Source organism: Oncorhynchus nerka, linkage group LG4 (genome assembly GCF_034236695.1).
Source record: "Oncorhynchus nerka isolate Pitt River linkage group LG4, Oner_Uvic_2.0, whole genome shotgun sequence".
Taxonomy (NCBI): domain Eukaryota; kingdom Metazoa; phylum Chordata; class Actinopteri; order Salmoniformes; family Salmonidae; genus Oncorhynchus; species Oncorhynchus nerka.
In genome coordinates this window covers 62,945,804-62,962,553 of record NC_088399.1, presented here as the reverse complement: position 1 = coordinate 62,962,553, position 16,750 = coordinate 62,945,804, and the positions used below count along the sequence as shown (strand labels likewise).

The 16,750-nt window shown below is 41.6% G+C and overlaps 1 protein-coding gene across 1 annotated transcript in view; it reads left to right on the top strand.

Annotated features, from left to right (window-relative positions):
* The window catches only part of LOC115128771 (protein capicua homolog), a 43,688-nt gene that overhangs the window by 10,978 nt on the left and 15,960 nt on the right, over positions 1-16,750 (top strand). Inside the window, 7 exon segments of the mRNA XM_065017733.1 lie at positions 7,939-8,070; positions 8,523-8,691; positions 9,437-9,536; positions 9,840-10,022; positions 14,290-14,422; positions 15,016-15,191; positions 15,493-15,631. Coding sequence (XP_064873805.1) covers positions 7,939-8,070; positions 8,523-8,691; positions 9,437-9,536; positions 9,840-10,022; positions 14,290-14,422; positions 15,016-15,191; positions 15,493-15,631 — 1,032 coding nt within the window.

The window sequence follows — 16,750 nt, the reverse complement described above, 5'->3', positions numbered from 1 at the left end:
GGTTAGTTAATAGAGGTGTATAGGGGTTAGTATATAGGGGTTAGTATATAGAGGTGTATAGGGGTTAGTATATAGAGGTGTATAGGGGTTAGTATATAGAGGTGTATAGGGGTTAGTTAATAGAGGTGTATAGGGGTTAGTATATAGAGGTGTATAGGGTTAGTATATAGAGGTGTATAGAGGTTAGTATATAGAGGTGTATAGGGGTTAGTTAATAGAGGTGTATAGGGGTTAGTATATAGAGGTGTATAGGGGTTAGTTAATAGAGGTGTATAGGGGTTAGTATATAGGGGTTAGTATATAGAGGTGTATAGGGGTTAGTATATAGAGGTGTATAGGGGTTAGTTAATAGAGGTGTATAGGGGTTAGTATATAGGGGTTAGTATATAGAGGTGTATAGGGGTTAGTATATAGAGGTGTATAGGGGTTAGTATATAGGGGTTAGTATATAGAGGTGCATAGGGTTAGTATATAGAGGTGTATAGGGGTTAGTATATAGAGGTGTATAGTTGTTAGTATATAGAGGTGTATAGGGGTTAGTTAATAGTAGGGGTTAGTATATAGAGGTGTATAGGGGTTAGTATATAGAGGTGTATAGGGGTTAGTTAATAGAGGTGTATAGGGGTTAGTATATAGGGGTTAGTATATAGAGGTGTATAGGGGTTAGTATATAGAGGTGTATAGGGGTTAGTTAATAGAGGTGTATAGGGGTTAGTATATAGGGGTTAGTATATAGAGGTGTATAGGGGTTAGTATATAGAGGTGTATAGGGGTTAGTATATAGAGGTGTATAGGGGTTAGTTAATAGAGGTGTATAGGGGTTAGTATATAGAGGTGTATAGGGGTTAGTATATAGAGGTGTATAGGGGTTAGTATATAGAGGTCTATAGGGGTTAGTATATAGAGGTGTATAGGGGTTAGTATATAGAGGTGTATAGGGGTTAGTATATAGAGGTGTATAGGGGTTAGTTAATAGAGGTGTATAGGGGTTAGTATATAGAGGTGTATAGGGGTTAGTATATAGAGGTGTATAGGGGTTAGTTAATAGAGGTGTATAGGGGTTAGTTAATAGAGGTGTATAGGGGTTAGTATATAGAGGTATATAGGGGTTAGTTAATAGAGGTGTATAGGGGTTAGTATATAGAGGTGTATAGGGGTTAGTATATAGAGGTGTATAGCGGTTAGTATATAGAGGTGTATAGGGGTTAGTATATAGAGGTGTATAGGGGTTAGTATATAGAGGTCTATAGGGGTTAGTTAATAGAGGTGTATAGGGGTTAGTATATAGAGGTGTATAGGGGTTAGTTAATAGAGGTGTATAGGGGTTAGTATATAGAGGTGTATAGGGGTTAGTTAATAGAGGTGTATAGGGGTTAGTATATAGAGGTGTATAGGGGTTAGTTAATAGAGGTGTATAGGGGTTAGTATATAGAGGTGTATAGGGGTTAGTATATAGAGGTGTATAGGGGTTAGTTAATAGAGGTGTATAGGGGTTAGTATATAGGGGTTAGTATATAGAGGTGTATAGGGGTTAGTATATAGAGGTGTATAGGGGTTAGTTAATAGAGGTGTATAGGGGTTAGTATATAGGGGTTAGTATATAGAGGTGTATAGGGGTTAGTATATAGAGGTGTATAGGGGTTAGTATATAGGGGTTAGTATATAGAGGTGTATAGGGGTTAGTATATAGAGGTGTATAGGGGTTAGTATATAGAGGTGTATAGTTGTTAGTATATAGAGGTGTATAGGGGTTAGTTAATAGAGGTGTATAGGGGTTAGTATATAGAGGTGTATAGGGGTTAGTATATAGAGGTGTATAGGGGTTAGTTAATAGAGGTGTATAGGGGTTAGTATATAGGGGTTAGTATATAGAGGTGTATAGGGGTTAGTATATAGAGGTGTATAGGGGTTAGTTAATAGAGGTGTATAGGGGTTAGTATATAGGGGTTAGTATATAGAGGTGTATAGGGGTTAGTATATAGAGGTGTATAGGGGTTAGTATATAGAGGTGTATAGGGGTTAGTTAATAGAGGTGTATAGGGGTTAGTATATAGAGGTGTATAGGGGTTAGTATATAGAGGTGTATAGGGGTTAGTATATAGAGGTCTATAGGGGTTAGTATATAGAGGTGTATAGGGGTTAGTATATAGAGGTGTATAGGGGTTAGTATATAGAGGTGTATAGGGGTTAGTTAATAGAGGTGTATAGGGGTTAGTATATAGAGGTGTATAGGGGTTAGTATATAGAGGTGTATAGGGGTTAGTTAATAGAGGTGTATAGGGGTTAGTTAATAGAGGTGTATAGGGGTTAGTATATAGAGGTATATAGGGGTTAGTTAATAGAGGTGTATAGGGGTTAGTATATAGAGGTGTATAGGGGTTAGTATATAGAGGTGTATAGCGGTTAGTATATAGAGGTGTATAGGGGTTAGTATATAGAGGTGTATAGGGGTTAGTATATAGAGGTCTATAGGGGTTAGTTAATAGAGGTGTATAGGGGTTAGTATATAGAGGTGTATAGGGGTTAGTTAATAGAGATGTATAGGGGTTAGTATATAGAGGTGTATAGGGGTTAGTTAATAGAGGTGTATAGGGGTTAGTATATAGAGGTGTATAGGGGTTAGTATATAGAGGTGTATAGGGGTTAGCATATAGAGGTCTATAGGGGTTAGTATATAGAGGTGTATAGGGGTTAGTTTAATAGAGGTGTATAGGGGTTAGTATATAGAGGTGTATAGGGGTTAGTATGTAGAGGTGTATAGGGGTTAGTTAATAGAGGTGTATAGGGGTTAGTTAATAGAGGTGTATAGGGGTTAGTTAATAGAGGTGTATAGGGGTTAGTTAATAGAGGTGTATAGGGGTTAGTTAATAGAGGTGTATAGGGGTTAGTATATAGAGGTGTATAGGGGTTAGTATAGAGGTGTATAGGGGTTAGTATAGAGGTGTATAGGGGTTAGTATATAGAGGTGTATAGGGGTTAGTATATAGAGGTGTATAGGGGTTAGTATATAGAGGTGTATAGGGGTTAGTATATAGGGGTGTATAGAGGTTAGTATATAGAGGTGTATAGGGGTTAGTATATAGAGGTGTATAGGGGTTAGTATATAGAGGTGTATAGGGGTTAGTATATAGAGGTATAGGGGTTATATATAGGGTGTATAGTTAGTATATAGAGGTGTATAGGGGTTAGTTAATAGAGGTGTATAGGGGTTAGTATATAGCGGTGTATAGAGGTTAGTATATAGAGGTGTATAGGGGTTAGTTAATAGAGGTGTATAGGGGTTAGTATATAGAGGTGTATAGGGGTTAGTTAATAGAGGTGTATAGGGGTTAGTATATATAGGTGTATAGGGGTTAGTATATATAGGTGTATAGGGGTTAGTATATAGAGGTGTATAGGGGTTAGTATATAGAGGTGTATAGGGGTTAGTTAATAGAGGTGTATAGGGGTTAGTATTAGTATATAGCTTTGTATAGGGTGTTGGGGTTATTAATAAGGTGTATAGGGGTTAGTTAATAGAGGTGTATAGGGGTTAGTATATAGAGGTGTATAGGGGTTAGTTAATAGAGGTGTATAGGGGTTAGTATATAGGGGTTAGTATATAGAGGTGTATAGGGGTTAGTATATAGAGGTGTATAGGGGTTAGTATATAGAGGTGTATAGGGGTTAGTATATAGAGGTGTATAGGGGTTAGTTAATAGAGGTGTATAGGGGTTAGTATATAGAGGTGTATAGGGGTTAGTTAATAGAGGTGTATAGGGGTTAGTATATAGAGGTGTATAGGGGTTAGTATATAGAGGTGTATAGGGGTTAGTATATAGAGGTGTATAGGGGTTAGTTAATAGAGGTGTATAGGGTTTAGTATATAGGGGTTAGTATATAGGGGTTAGTATATAGAGGTGTATAGGGGTTAGTATATAGAGGTGTATAGGGGTTAGTATATAGAGGTGTATAGGGGTTAGTTAATAGAGGTGTATAGGGGTTAGTATATAGAGGTGTATAGGGGTTAGTTAATAGAGGTGTATAGAGGTTAGTATATAGAGGTGTATAGGGGTTAGTATATAGAGGTGTATAGGGGTTAGTTAATATAGGTGTATAGGGGTTAGTATATAGAGGTGTATAGGGGTTAGTTAATAGAGGTGTATAGGGGTTAGTATATAGAGGTGTATAGGGGTTAGTATATAGAGGTGTATAGGGGTTAGTATATAGAGGTGTATATGGGTTAGTATATAGAGGTGTATAGGGGTTAGTATATAGAGGTGTATAGGGGTTAGTATATAGAGGTGTATAGGGGTTAGTTAATAGAGGTGTATAGGGGTTAGTATATAGCGGTCTATAGAGGTTAGGGGTTTATAGACATCATAGTAATACATCAGTGATATGGGAAGAGTTATTATTGCAGTTATGCAACATCATTCTTCCACAGTAAATACATCAGTTGGTGTTTTGTTGACTGCGGTGGAAAAAGCTCACTCAGGCGCTGCTCCAGAATCTCCCATAAGTGTTCAATTGGGTAGAGATCTGGTGACTGAGACAGCCACGGCATATGGTTTACATCGTTTTCATGCTCATCAGACCATTCAGTGACCACTCGTGCCCTGTAGATGGGGGCATTGTCAACCTGGAAGAGAGTGAGACCACTCCCATCAGGGTAGAAACGATTCACCACAGGTTGAAGGTGATCACTCAGAATGGCTGTGTATTTTTTGCCGTTTACCTTGCCCTCTAAGGGGTTGTGTGGATCTCAACCATGCCAGGGAAATGCACCCCCACACCATAGCAGAGGCGCCAGAACCCTCATTTACTCAAGTGTTTTCTTTATTTTTGGCAGTTACGTATGTTTAAAAATGAGTGACTTCAGCGACAATAATTGTACATTTGAGTGTGGTGAAATGGTGCAACATGGCCGCAAGAGTGCTGTGTCAGGCGTAAGGTAGCATAACGTTTTGTGGTTGTCCGATAAGGGGTGTGTGTGGTGGGGCAGGGGGGGTCAACGAGTGTGCGATAAGGGGTGTGGGTCTGTGTGTGTGGTGGGGCATGGGGGGTCAACGAGTGTGCGATAAGGGGTGTGGGTCTGTGTGCTTCAGTTTCAGTTCAACTTTGAAAGAGGGACGTGTCTCAACATGCAAGGCTGCTGAGAGCAGGGAGGACTCACACAAACAACACACAGAGCCCAGTATAGCAGACGATACACAACCCCGGGCAGAGTAACCAAGGGCAAGTCCAGTGGTTTTATTTTATCCCACCCGAAATGGGAAGGATCAAAAGTATTACAGTGTTGTCATGGATAATTTGTCTCTCGATGGAATTAGTGCAGCTCTCTTTGCTTATTGGATCGTGCTTCTCTCCACCATTCTGTCACGTTATACTCTATGGGGGGGTTCACTTGGTCCCGTTGAAGTCAATGGGAGATGAAGTGAATGTTTAAAGCTAGCCCTGTCTAGAGCAGTAGTCTCAGCGTGTGTGCATGAAGTAATGTGCTCCGCCATGACCCTCCCATGTGTCATGAGAACCCGAGGAGGGCTTGCAAGTTCAAGACTTCAAACACTTCTGAGAAGAAACCCCTCTATCCTCTAAAGGCAACTCAGTCATCCTTCGTCATGTACAGTATCTCACCTGGCCAACATCAAATTAAATCAAATGTTATTTGTCACATACACAACAGGTGTAGACTAACAGTGGAATGCTTACTTAGGGGACCCTTCCTATCAATGCAGAGAGAAAGAAAATAGAGAAATAATAGAATAATAAGTCAAACACATAATAATAGATGGGCAATGAGTAACGACAACTTGGCTATATATATGTATGAGGTAATTGAGGTAGATACACTATATATACAAAAGTATGTGGACAACCCTTCAAATTAGTGGATTTGGCTATTTCAGCCACACCCGTTGCTGACAGGTAAAGTCAAGCACACAGCCATGCAATCTCCATAGACAAACATTTGTCAGTAGAATGGCCTTACTGAAGAGCTGAGTGACTTTCAACGTGGTACCGTCATAGGATGCCACCTTTCCAACAAGTCAGTTTGTCAAATTTCTGCCCTGGTAGAGTTGCCCCTGTCAACTGCCCCGGTCAACAACGGCTCAGCCGCGAAGTGGTAGGCCACTAGAAGCAGCGTCAACACAATAACTGTTCGTCTGAAGCTCCATGAAATGGGTTTCCAGGGCCAATCAACTGCACACAAGCCTAAGATCCCCATGTGCAATGCCAAACATTGGCTGGAGTGATGTTAAGCTCGCCGCCATTGGACTTTGGAGCAGTGGAAATGCGTTCACTGGAGTGATAAATCACGCTTCACCATCTGGCAGTCCGACGGACGAATCTGGGTTTGGCGGATGCCAGGAGGACACTACCTGCCAAAATGCATAGTGCCAAGTATTTCGCTACACCCACAATAACATCTGCTAAATATGTGTATTTGACCGATAAAATGTCATTTGAACTGTAAAGTTTGGTGGAGGAGGAATAATTGTCTGGGGCTGTTTTTCATGATTTGGACAAGGCCCCTTAGTTCCAGTGAAGGGAAATCTTATCGCTACAGCAAACAATGACATTCTAGACGATACTGTGCTTCCAACTTTTTGGAAACAGTTTGGCGAAGGCCCTTTCCTGTTTCAGCATGACAATTCCCCCGTTCACAAAGCAAGGTCCATACAGAAATGGTTTGTCGAGATCGGTGTGGAAGAACTTGACTGGCCTGCACAGAGCCCTGACCTCAACCCCATCGAACACCTTTGTGATGAATTGAAACAGACTGCGATCCAGGCCTAATCGCCCAACATCAGTGCCCGACCTCACTAAAGTACTTGTGACTGAATGGGGGTAGAAGCTGTTCAGGGTCCTGTTGGTTCCAGACTTGGGACATGCTGTGCTGTAGCAGAGAGAACTGACACCGCCTGGTATAGAGGTCCTGGATGGCAGGGAGCTCTGCCCCGGTGATGTACTGGGCTGTATGCACTACCCTCTGTATCGCCTTGTGGTCGGATGCCAAGCAGTTGCCATACCAAGCGGTGATGCGGCCAGTCAAGATGCTCTCAATGGTGCAGCTATAGAACCTTTTGAAGATCTGAGGACCCATGCCAAATCTTTTCAGCCTCCTGAGGGGGAAGAGGTGTTATCGTGCCCTTCTCGTGACTGTGTTGGTATGTGTGGACCATAATAGATCCTTGGTGATATGAAAATGTCAAGGGATCAATCTCAATGTGACTCAAAAATCTTAAGCAGCTCTAATGTGCAAAAGCCCATATAAGTATATGTTGTTCTTGACCAACTAGGTTGTCATTGTAAAAGAGAATTTGATCTCAATTATGTACTTCCTAAATATCTAAAATAATGGAAGCATATTATATACTAATCAAGACCTATGTTGCTTTTCCAATGAGACCCTATATATTACTTTTCCCTTGAACTGTTTGACTGTATGACTGTTAACCAGTGTACTCTTAGAAAAAAAGGTTCTATCCAGAGCCTAAAAGGGTTCTTTGGCCAACCCCATCGGATAACCTTTTGGAGAACCCTTTCTGGTTCCAGGTAGAACCCTTTTGAGTTCCACGTAGAACCCTTTACAGAGAGGGTTCTACATGGAACCCAAAATAGTTTTATCTGAAACCAAAAAGGGTTATCCTATGGGGACAGCCGAAGAACCCTTTTGGAACCCTTTTTTTCTAAGAGTGTGTGTTTTCCAAAATGGTGGGTCAATTCCCAATGGGGCTGAGAGGGGCATGACTAAATACTGCTCAGACAGGAAATATTTTGTTTCTCTTAAGGGTCACAAGAGAATTCAAAGGGCGGAGAATTCAGTATGGTCACGCCGTCACTGCACAAAGACGTTTGGGAACCACTGCAGTTAACCCTTGCTATTTGAGACTTAAAATAAATCACCAACTATTCTTAATATTTTCCTTCCGAATCTGCCTTTTCCTCCCACAGTATGGACCAATGTGGAGCCTCGTTCAGTGCCAGTGTTTCCTTGGCATTCATTGGTCCCTTTCCTGGAGCCCAGCCAATCGAGTGCGGCTGCCCAGCCCGCTGATGGCCAACAGCTTGTCAATCAGAGCAAAGGTGAGGATTTGTTTAACACTTCACTCGTGTTGAAATAAATAGGCCTATTCTAGTCAGGTTGCATACACAACTCATGTGTTGTACTTATTTCTTTTGTAAAGATATTTAGTGTACAGTATACCATATTGCATCTTTCACAATTTGCTGCATCACTTCATAAATAAATAACTCTCAGTACATTTAAAAAAAATACATTTATGTTGGTGACATTCGACCTGCATGTTTTTGCAATTACCTTGAGATCTAGTTACATTGGGTTACATTGAGTTGATTATTGCGTCCAATAATCATAATTTCTCTATTAAACCATTTTAGCTTCTTATTGTAAGGGATAATCAACTAGGGGCTATGCGGTCTCTGGAAGTAATGCACTGTGCAGAAGGTGGGTGCCACGACACGGAGCTGAAAAACAACCAGCGTCCACCAACTAACTCCCTTCTCACTTGTCTCAGAGCCCCGTTGTGGGGTGGCCGTAGTGAGTGACGGATGGGTGGGTCCACCAGACGCAGAGCAAGGGTCTCCATCCCGCCCACCACCGTCCTCCAATGACAACGACCCCCCAGCTGGAAGAGCAGAAAGAGGTGGAGCCGACAGCGAGACGGAGAGCGATGCAGACGACCCGTACGTTTTGTTTTTTTTCTAGGTTGTTTAATGGTCGTTCGAAGGTGTGTCGACTGTTTTAATTGCAGGTGTCACACTACAAGTGGGATGTCAAAGGAAATAATGTTGTCTGTAGTCTTTGACAGCCCCACTATGGCTTTCTAGAACAGTCCATCACAAATGCTTGCATTGTAGTTGGAAAGACCAGTTCCTTTCAATTGCCCTGGCGTCATTGATTGTTGAATTATCTTAGTTTGATGGAGAGACCTACATAGAAAAAGTGTCATAGTTGTGTTTGTATACCATAGAATGTACCACTTAAAACCACAAAAGTAGCTTGGTATTTAAGTGATGAAGAAGGATACAAGCTTTTTGCCCTCCTCAACCTTTCTTTATCCAGGTACAGTATGTTACTAATGGCATATTCTCTTGAAGAAATAGCTATTAGCACAGAATTGAAGATGATTGGAAAATCTGTCCTACACATTCATACATTATTAAATGTTTCTGATTGGCAGGCCATATTCACATTACGTTTCTGATTGGCAGGCCTTATTCACATTAAGTTTCTGAATGGCAGGCCTTATTCACATTAAGTTTCTGATTGGCAGGCCATATTCACATAAAGTTTCTGATTGGCAGGCCATATTCACATTAAGTTTCTGATTGGCAGGCCATATTCACATTAAGTTTCTGATTGGCAGGCCATATTCACACAGACTTTCTGATTGGCAGGCCGCTATCACATTGAGTTTCTGATTGGCAGGTTTTTTCCGGGTGTAGCCAATGATCCTGCCCCGTCTACGGGCCCTATCAAGAGGCGCACTCAGTCCCTCAGCGCCCTTCCCAAAGATGGAGACAGAAAGGTGAGCTCTCTGCTTGTCTGTCTCTGGCTTTTATTTTCTTATCTGTGTCTCTCAGTCCAATATCTCCCACTCACATACATTATGTGTCATTCTCTCTGTGTGCTATTAGCTCAAACTAGAAATTGCCATTATCTACAGATCGAGGATCAGATTACCTGACCCCCAATCCCAATCTTACCATTAGGGGGTAAAAATATAACTGACCCTGTATCAGTGATTAGGGGCAAATTCGACCTACTCCTTGTGGCTCAACCCTTCCATGCACCCCCTTATCACATGTATCTTTCTCTCTCTCTCTCTTAGAGGGAAAAGGACCACATTCGGCGGCCGATGAACGCGTTCATGATTTTCAGCAAGCGTCACCGGGCACTGGTTCATCAGAGGCACCCCAACCAGGACAACCGCACGGTCAGCAAGATCCTGGGCGAGTGGTGGTACGCCCTGGGGCCCAAAGAGAAGCAGAAGTACCACGACCTCGCCTTCCAGGTACATACAGTGCCTTGCGAAAGTATTCGGCCCCCTTGAACTTTGCGACCTTTTGCCACATTTCAGGCTTCAAACATAAAGATATAAAACTGTATTTTTTTGTGAAGAATCAACAAGTGGGACACAATCATGAAGTGGAACGACATTTATTGGATATTTCAAACTTTTTTAACAAATCAAAAACTGAAAAATTGGGCGTGCAAAATTATTCAGCCCCTTTACTTTCAGTGCAGCAAACTCTCTCCAGAAGTTCAGTGAGGATCTCTGAATGATCCAATGTTGACCTAAATGACTAATGATGATAAATACAATCCACCTGTGTGTAATCAAGTCTCCGTATAAATGCACCTGCACTGTGATAGTCTCAGAGGTCCGTTAAAAGCGCAGAGAGCATCATGAAGAACAAGGAACACACCAGGCAGGTCCGAGATACTGTTGTGAAGAAGTTTAAGGCCGGATTTGGATACAAAAAGATTTCCCAAGCTTTAAACATCCCAAGGAGCACTGTGCAAGCGATAATATTGAAATGGAAGGAGTATCAGACCACTGCAAATCTACCAAGACCTGGCCGTCCCTCTAAACTTTCAGCTCATACAAGGAGAAGACTGATCAGAGATGCAGCCAAGAGGCCCATGATCACTCTGGATGAACTGCAGAGATCTACAGCTGAGGTGGGAGACTCTGTCCATAGGACAACAATCAGTCGTATATTGCACAAATCTGGCCTTTATGGAAGAGTGGCAAGAAGAAAGCCATTTCTTAAAGATATCCATAAAAAGTGTCGTTTAAAGTTTGCCACAAGCCACCTGGGAGACACACCAAACATGTGGAAGAAGGTGCTCTGGTCAGATGAAACCAAAATTGAACTTTTTGGCAACAATGCAAAACGTTATGTTTGGCGTAAAAGCAACACAGCTCATCACCCTGAACACAACCTATCCCCACTGTCAAACATGGTGGTGGCAGCATCATGGTTTGGGCCTGCTTTTCTTCAGCAGGGACAGGGAAGATGGTTAAAATTGATGGGAAGATGGATGGAGCCAAATACAGGACCATTCTGGAAGAAAACCTGATGGAGTCTGCAAAAGACCTGAGACTGGGATGGAGATTTGTCTTCCAACAAGACAATGATCCAAAACATAAAGCAAAATCTACAATGGAATGGTTAAAAAATAAACATATCCAGGTGTTAGAATGGCCAAGTCAAAGTCCAGACCTGAATCCAATCGAGAATCTGTGGAAAGAACTGAAAACTGCTGTTCACAAATGCTCTCCATCCAACCTCACTGAGCTCGAGCTGTTTTGCAAGGAGGAATGGGAAAAAATTTCAGTCTCTCGATGTGCAAAACTGATAGAGACATACCCCAAGTGACTTACAGCTGTAATCGCAGCAAAAGGTGGCGCTACAAAGTATTAACTTAAGGGGGCTGAATAATTTTGCATGCCCAATTTTTCAGTTTTTGATTTGTTAAAAAAGTTTGAAATATCCAATAAATGTCGTTCCACTTCATGATTGTGTCCCACTTGTTGTTGATTCTTCACAAAAAAATACAGTTTTATATCTTTATGTTTGAAGCCTGAAATGTGGCAAAAGGTCGCAAAGTTCAAGGGGGCCGAATACTTTCGCAAGGTACTGTACCAATGATGTATATAAACCCTGGATGACTGACAGGGGGCTCTGTATTGAAGCCACCGCACAGCCATCTTGGTACTCCTCCATTGTGAAAACGATTTTGATAGCTATAGAAATGCATTTATTAATGTCTACATTCATCTTCTGTTACAGACACCTTAATGCAAATTCAATTATGTTAACTAAACATAAATCTAATAAAAATATATTAAATTATTTATTTGAGAGTACTAATGTTACTGTCCCCACTACAAAAAAAACTTAAATACATGTAATTTTGTCCTTGAAACATTTATTTGAAATACTGTACAATTCCTTTCATTACTATGGACTGCTCCTACTGGGGAGTGCCAATATGGCCGACCAGTTTCTTCAAAGCCTCTCAGTGGCCAATACAAAGCATCAGCAATCCAGGGTTTATATACATCATTGGTACATATTAGAGGTCTTTGATTATGATATTTCAATGCCGATACCGATTATTCTAGGACCCAAAAAAAAGCAGATACCGATTAATTGGCCGGTTTTTATATATATATTTGTAATTATGACAGTTATCACAAATAAGACACATGGCTTTCCCTGGTGCCAATTCAATGAAATAGTCCCACACTGGTGCTCTGCTTTTCTCAGCCATCTGTAAAATGAATATAATCACACACACACACACACACACACACAGCTCTCTGACGTAACAATGATACTGAAGAGTCTGCTTAGGAGACACAAATACTCTCAAATGTTTGAATAATAAAAAAACTAGAGTTTCAGTTACCTGTGATGAATGTTGAAAACAAAAACTGTAATTTCTATATGCAGGAAATCTTATTTTAATAATGGGTATGGTAAGAATTGACTACCAAAGTGTGACTCATAATTCCCATGCCACCTTCCAGCAAAATCTGAAAAGCCGTTCCTTCATTCATTTATTCCATAGGATATTTTTAGATTCACTTCAAATAAGGTCTGTGTTTCGTGTAGGCTTACACCACCTTGCCAGTTTGATAACTGTGTAGATATCCATAGGACAAGGTAACTCTGATCAATATTGGCTAAATATAAGAAAAAAACATTTTTTTTGCAGAGTGGATTTATTCAAATATGTTGACAAACGTTACCTTATCCTAGCCAGATTTACATGGGTATCAAAACGCCGAGGCGGTTTAAGCCTGCACGAAACACAGACTTTATTTGAAGTAGATCAAGACATTCCCTATGGAAGACATGAACGGTAAAATAACGAGGGAACCCCTTTCATGTTTCGCCGCAAGTTATTCTATGAAATATGATGCGTTGACTGTTTCTCTCAATACCATTTTGTATTTCGTATACCTTTGTCTATTGGATGTTCTTATAGGCACTTTAGTATTGCCAGCCTAATCTTGGGAGTTGATAGGTTGGAAGTCATAAACAGAGCTGTGCCTCAAGCATTGCTAAAAGCTGCTGGCAAACGCAAAGTGCTGTTTGAATGAATGCTTACGAGCCTGCTGCTGCCTACCACCCCTCAGTCAGACTGCTCTATCAAATCATAGACTAAATTATAATATAATAAACACACAGAAATACGAGCCTTTGGTCATTAATATGGTCAAATCCGGAAACTATCATTTTGAAAACAAAATGTTTATTCTTTCAGTGAAATAAGGAACTGTTCCGTATTTTATCTAAAGGGTGGCATCACTAAGTCTAAATATTGCTGTTACATTGCACAACCTTCAATGTTATGTCATAATTATGTAACATTCTGACAAATTAATTACGGTCTTTGTTAGGAAGAAATGGTCTTCACACGAGCCAGGTGGCCCAAACTGTTGCATATATACCCTGACTCTGCTTGCACTGAACGCAAAGAACTGACACAATATTGCCTGCTAAAATGAATTTATTTGAACTAAATATGCAAGTTAAAAAAATATACTTCTGTGTATTGATTTTAAGAAAGCCATTGATGTTTATGGTTAGGTACATTTGTGCAACGATTGTGCTTTTTTCGCAAATGCGCTTATGTTAAATCATCACCCGTTTGGCGTAGGTGAAGTAGGCTGTGATTCGATAATAAATTAACAGGCACCGCATTGATTACATGCAACGCAGGACAAGCTAGTTAACCTAGTAATATCATCAACCATGTGTAGTTAACTAGGTATTATGTTAAGATTGATTGTTTTTTATAAGATACGTTTAATGCTAGCTAGCAACTTACCTTGGCTCCTTGCAGCCACAAGTCCTTTTGATGCTGCACTCGCGTAACAGGTGGTCAGCCTGCCACACAGTCTCCTCGTGGATTGCAATGTAATCGGCCATAATCGGTGTCCAAAAAGGCAGATTACCGACTGTTATGAAATCCGCCCTAATTAATCGGCCATGCCGGTCGGTCGACCTCTCATACATATACCATACAGAAAAAAACAGATCTGGGACCAGGCTATATTAATGATGTTTATATCAATTGATTGTATTGTTTATTGTGCCTTTCAATACACCCAAGGACTCTAAACCGGAGAATAGGATATTCTGTTTTCTTTCCGTCCTTCCTTCTCTCCTTTTCATGTTATGACTCCGTGTCTGACTCCATTTTCTCTCTCTCCCTCCATTCTCCCTCCCTCCCTCCCTCCCTCCCTCACTGTCTCCCAGGTGAAAGAGGCTCACTTCAAGGCCCACCCAGACTGGAAGTGGTGTAACAAGGACAGGAGGAAGTCTATCTCTGAGGGCCGAGAGACCCCAGGGGCCAAAGAGGCACGCGAGAGGAGCATGTCGGAGAGCACAGGTCAGAGTGCGTGTGTGTTAACGTCTGTGTGTGTGTGTGTCTGTGTGTGTGTGTGTGTGTGTGTGTGTGTGTGTGTGTGTGTGTGTGTGCGTGCGTGCGTGCGTGCGTGCGTGCGTGCGTGCGTGCGTGCGTGCGTGCGTGTATGTCTTTTTACTATAGGTGTGTTTTGTGTGTGCTTATTTATCATCTTAAGGTCTTACACTTTACTTACAGGAAAATGTACATAGTAATGAGAACACTTTGATGAAAAGTGTTACATACTTATTTGTATATTTCCGTGCTCCACTCCTCTGAGGGTGCATGTGTGTGGGTGGGTTTGTTTTTTCCTCTGCTTGTGCAAGCTATTTTTAAGCTTCTTGGTTGTGTGTAATTGTGTGATTGTGTGCTTGTATTAGTGTATTTGCTATTTTGGTATGTCTTGTATACAACGTCCTCTATTCTATTGGCCTGTTTCCCGGACACTGGACTAAATGGAAAGCTCATTGAAAATCTCCATTGAATGTGCTTTTTAGTCCAGGAGTGAATCTGTGTCTGGGAGACCAGCCCTGTTTAATGTGATTTTACTAAGACTATTTTACCCCCCTCCGCCATAGAGCCTGAGTCAGTCTCTCAGGGAATGGAGGCGAAGGGTGCGGCAGGCCCGGACTGGCCTGGGGGCTCTGAGCGTCATGCGGGCGCCTACAGTGGTCAGCTCCCTCGCCCCCGGGCCTTCTCCCAGAGTGCAGTACACAGCCTGGAGAGGAGGGAACGGGCCAGAGATGTGGAGAAGGTAGTGATATAGTTGGTGGCATCACTTTTTCTTCTGTTCTACCTGTTTTGTACGCCATTTTCTCCCCTTTTTTTGTCTTTAATTTTTCCTATTTCTCCATCTTTCTTCTCTCTCTGTTTAGTAATAGTTTTCCAGTAAAATACTGCATTATATCTAAAAGCACTTAGCATAGTAAATAGGAACCTCCCTCACCTTCACCACCAATGTCTAGCACCCACACCCAGGTCATGCACGGCGGCTATTTTGAGCCAAACCTTCTATCACAGTGGAGCTAACTTCTAGCTCTGTGTTTCACTCTCAGTTGTGTCGAGATGGGGCAGGCTCATTCCGCAGCCGCCTCCCTACTCTCTCCCTGACACAGTGTGGGGCCAGCGAGGACGTGACCAGCGACGAGGAGCGCATGGTCATCTGTGAGGAAGAGGGGGACGATGATGTCATGGGTGAGGTCGCAGTCATATTTAGTGTGGCTACCATAGAATTAGGAAGTAGAATTTAAAAAAAATAAAAGCAGGAAATGCATCACCTATGCCTCTACCGCCATTCATTTCAATTAGACTGGTTTGGATTTCTCCCTGACCGAAATGGCCTCCGTTATCGTTCCATTTTGGAACTTGGAAGGTTAATGACATAGCCTTTCTAGTAATTTAATAGGATCTCTATGGTGACTACTCTGTGTGCCCACTGTCTCATTCTCTGAAATAAAATAGTAGATTCCCTATTCTATTTACACTGCATTCTGAAACTATTCAGCCTTATTCTAAAATGGATTAATATTATTTTTGTTTATGAAAGTGTTTTTTATACATTTTTTTCAAATTATTTAATTTTTCAAATAAAATAAAAAGGTATTTACATAAGTATTCAGACCCTTTGCTATGAGACTCAAAATTGACCCCAGGTGCATCCTGTTTTGACAACTTGATTGGAGTCCACCTGTGGTAAATTCAATTGATTGGACATGATTTGGAAAGGCACACACCTGTTTATATTTAGGTCCCACAGTTGACAGTGCATATCAGAGCAAAAACCAAGCCATGAGGTTGAAGGAATTGTCCGTAGAGCTCCAAGACAGGATTATGTCAAGGCACAGATCTACCATTTCTGCAGCAGTGAAGGTCCCCAAAAACACTGGCCTCCATAATTCTTAAATGGAAGAAGTTTGGAACAACCAAGACTCTTCCTACAGCTGGCTGCCCGTCCAAACTGAGCAATCGGGAGAGAAGCACCTTGGTCAGGGAGTTGACCAAGAACCTGATGGTCACTCTAAGAGAGCTCCAGAGTTCCTCTGTGGAGATGGGAGAAACTTCCAGAAGAACAACCATCTCTGCAGCACTCTACCAATCAGGCCTTTATAGTGCAGTTGGAGACGGAAGCCATTCCTCAGTAAAACGCACATGACAGCCCGCTTGGAGTTTGCCAAAAGGCACCTAAAGGACTCTCAGACCATGAGAAACAAGATACTCTGGTCTGATGAAACCAAGATTGAACTCTTTGGCCTGGGCAGGGACTGGGAGGCTAGTCAGGATCGAGGGAAAGATGAACTTAGCAAAGTACAGCGA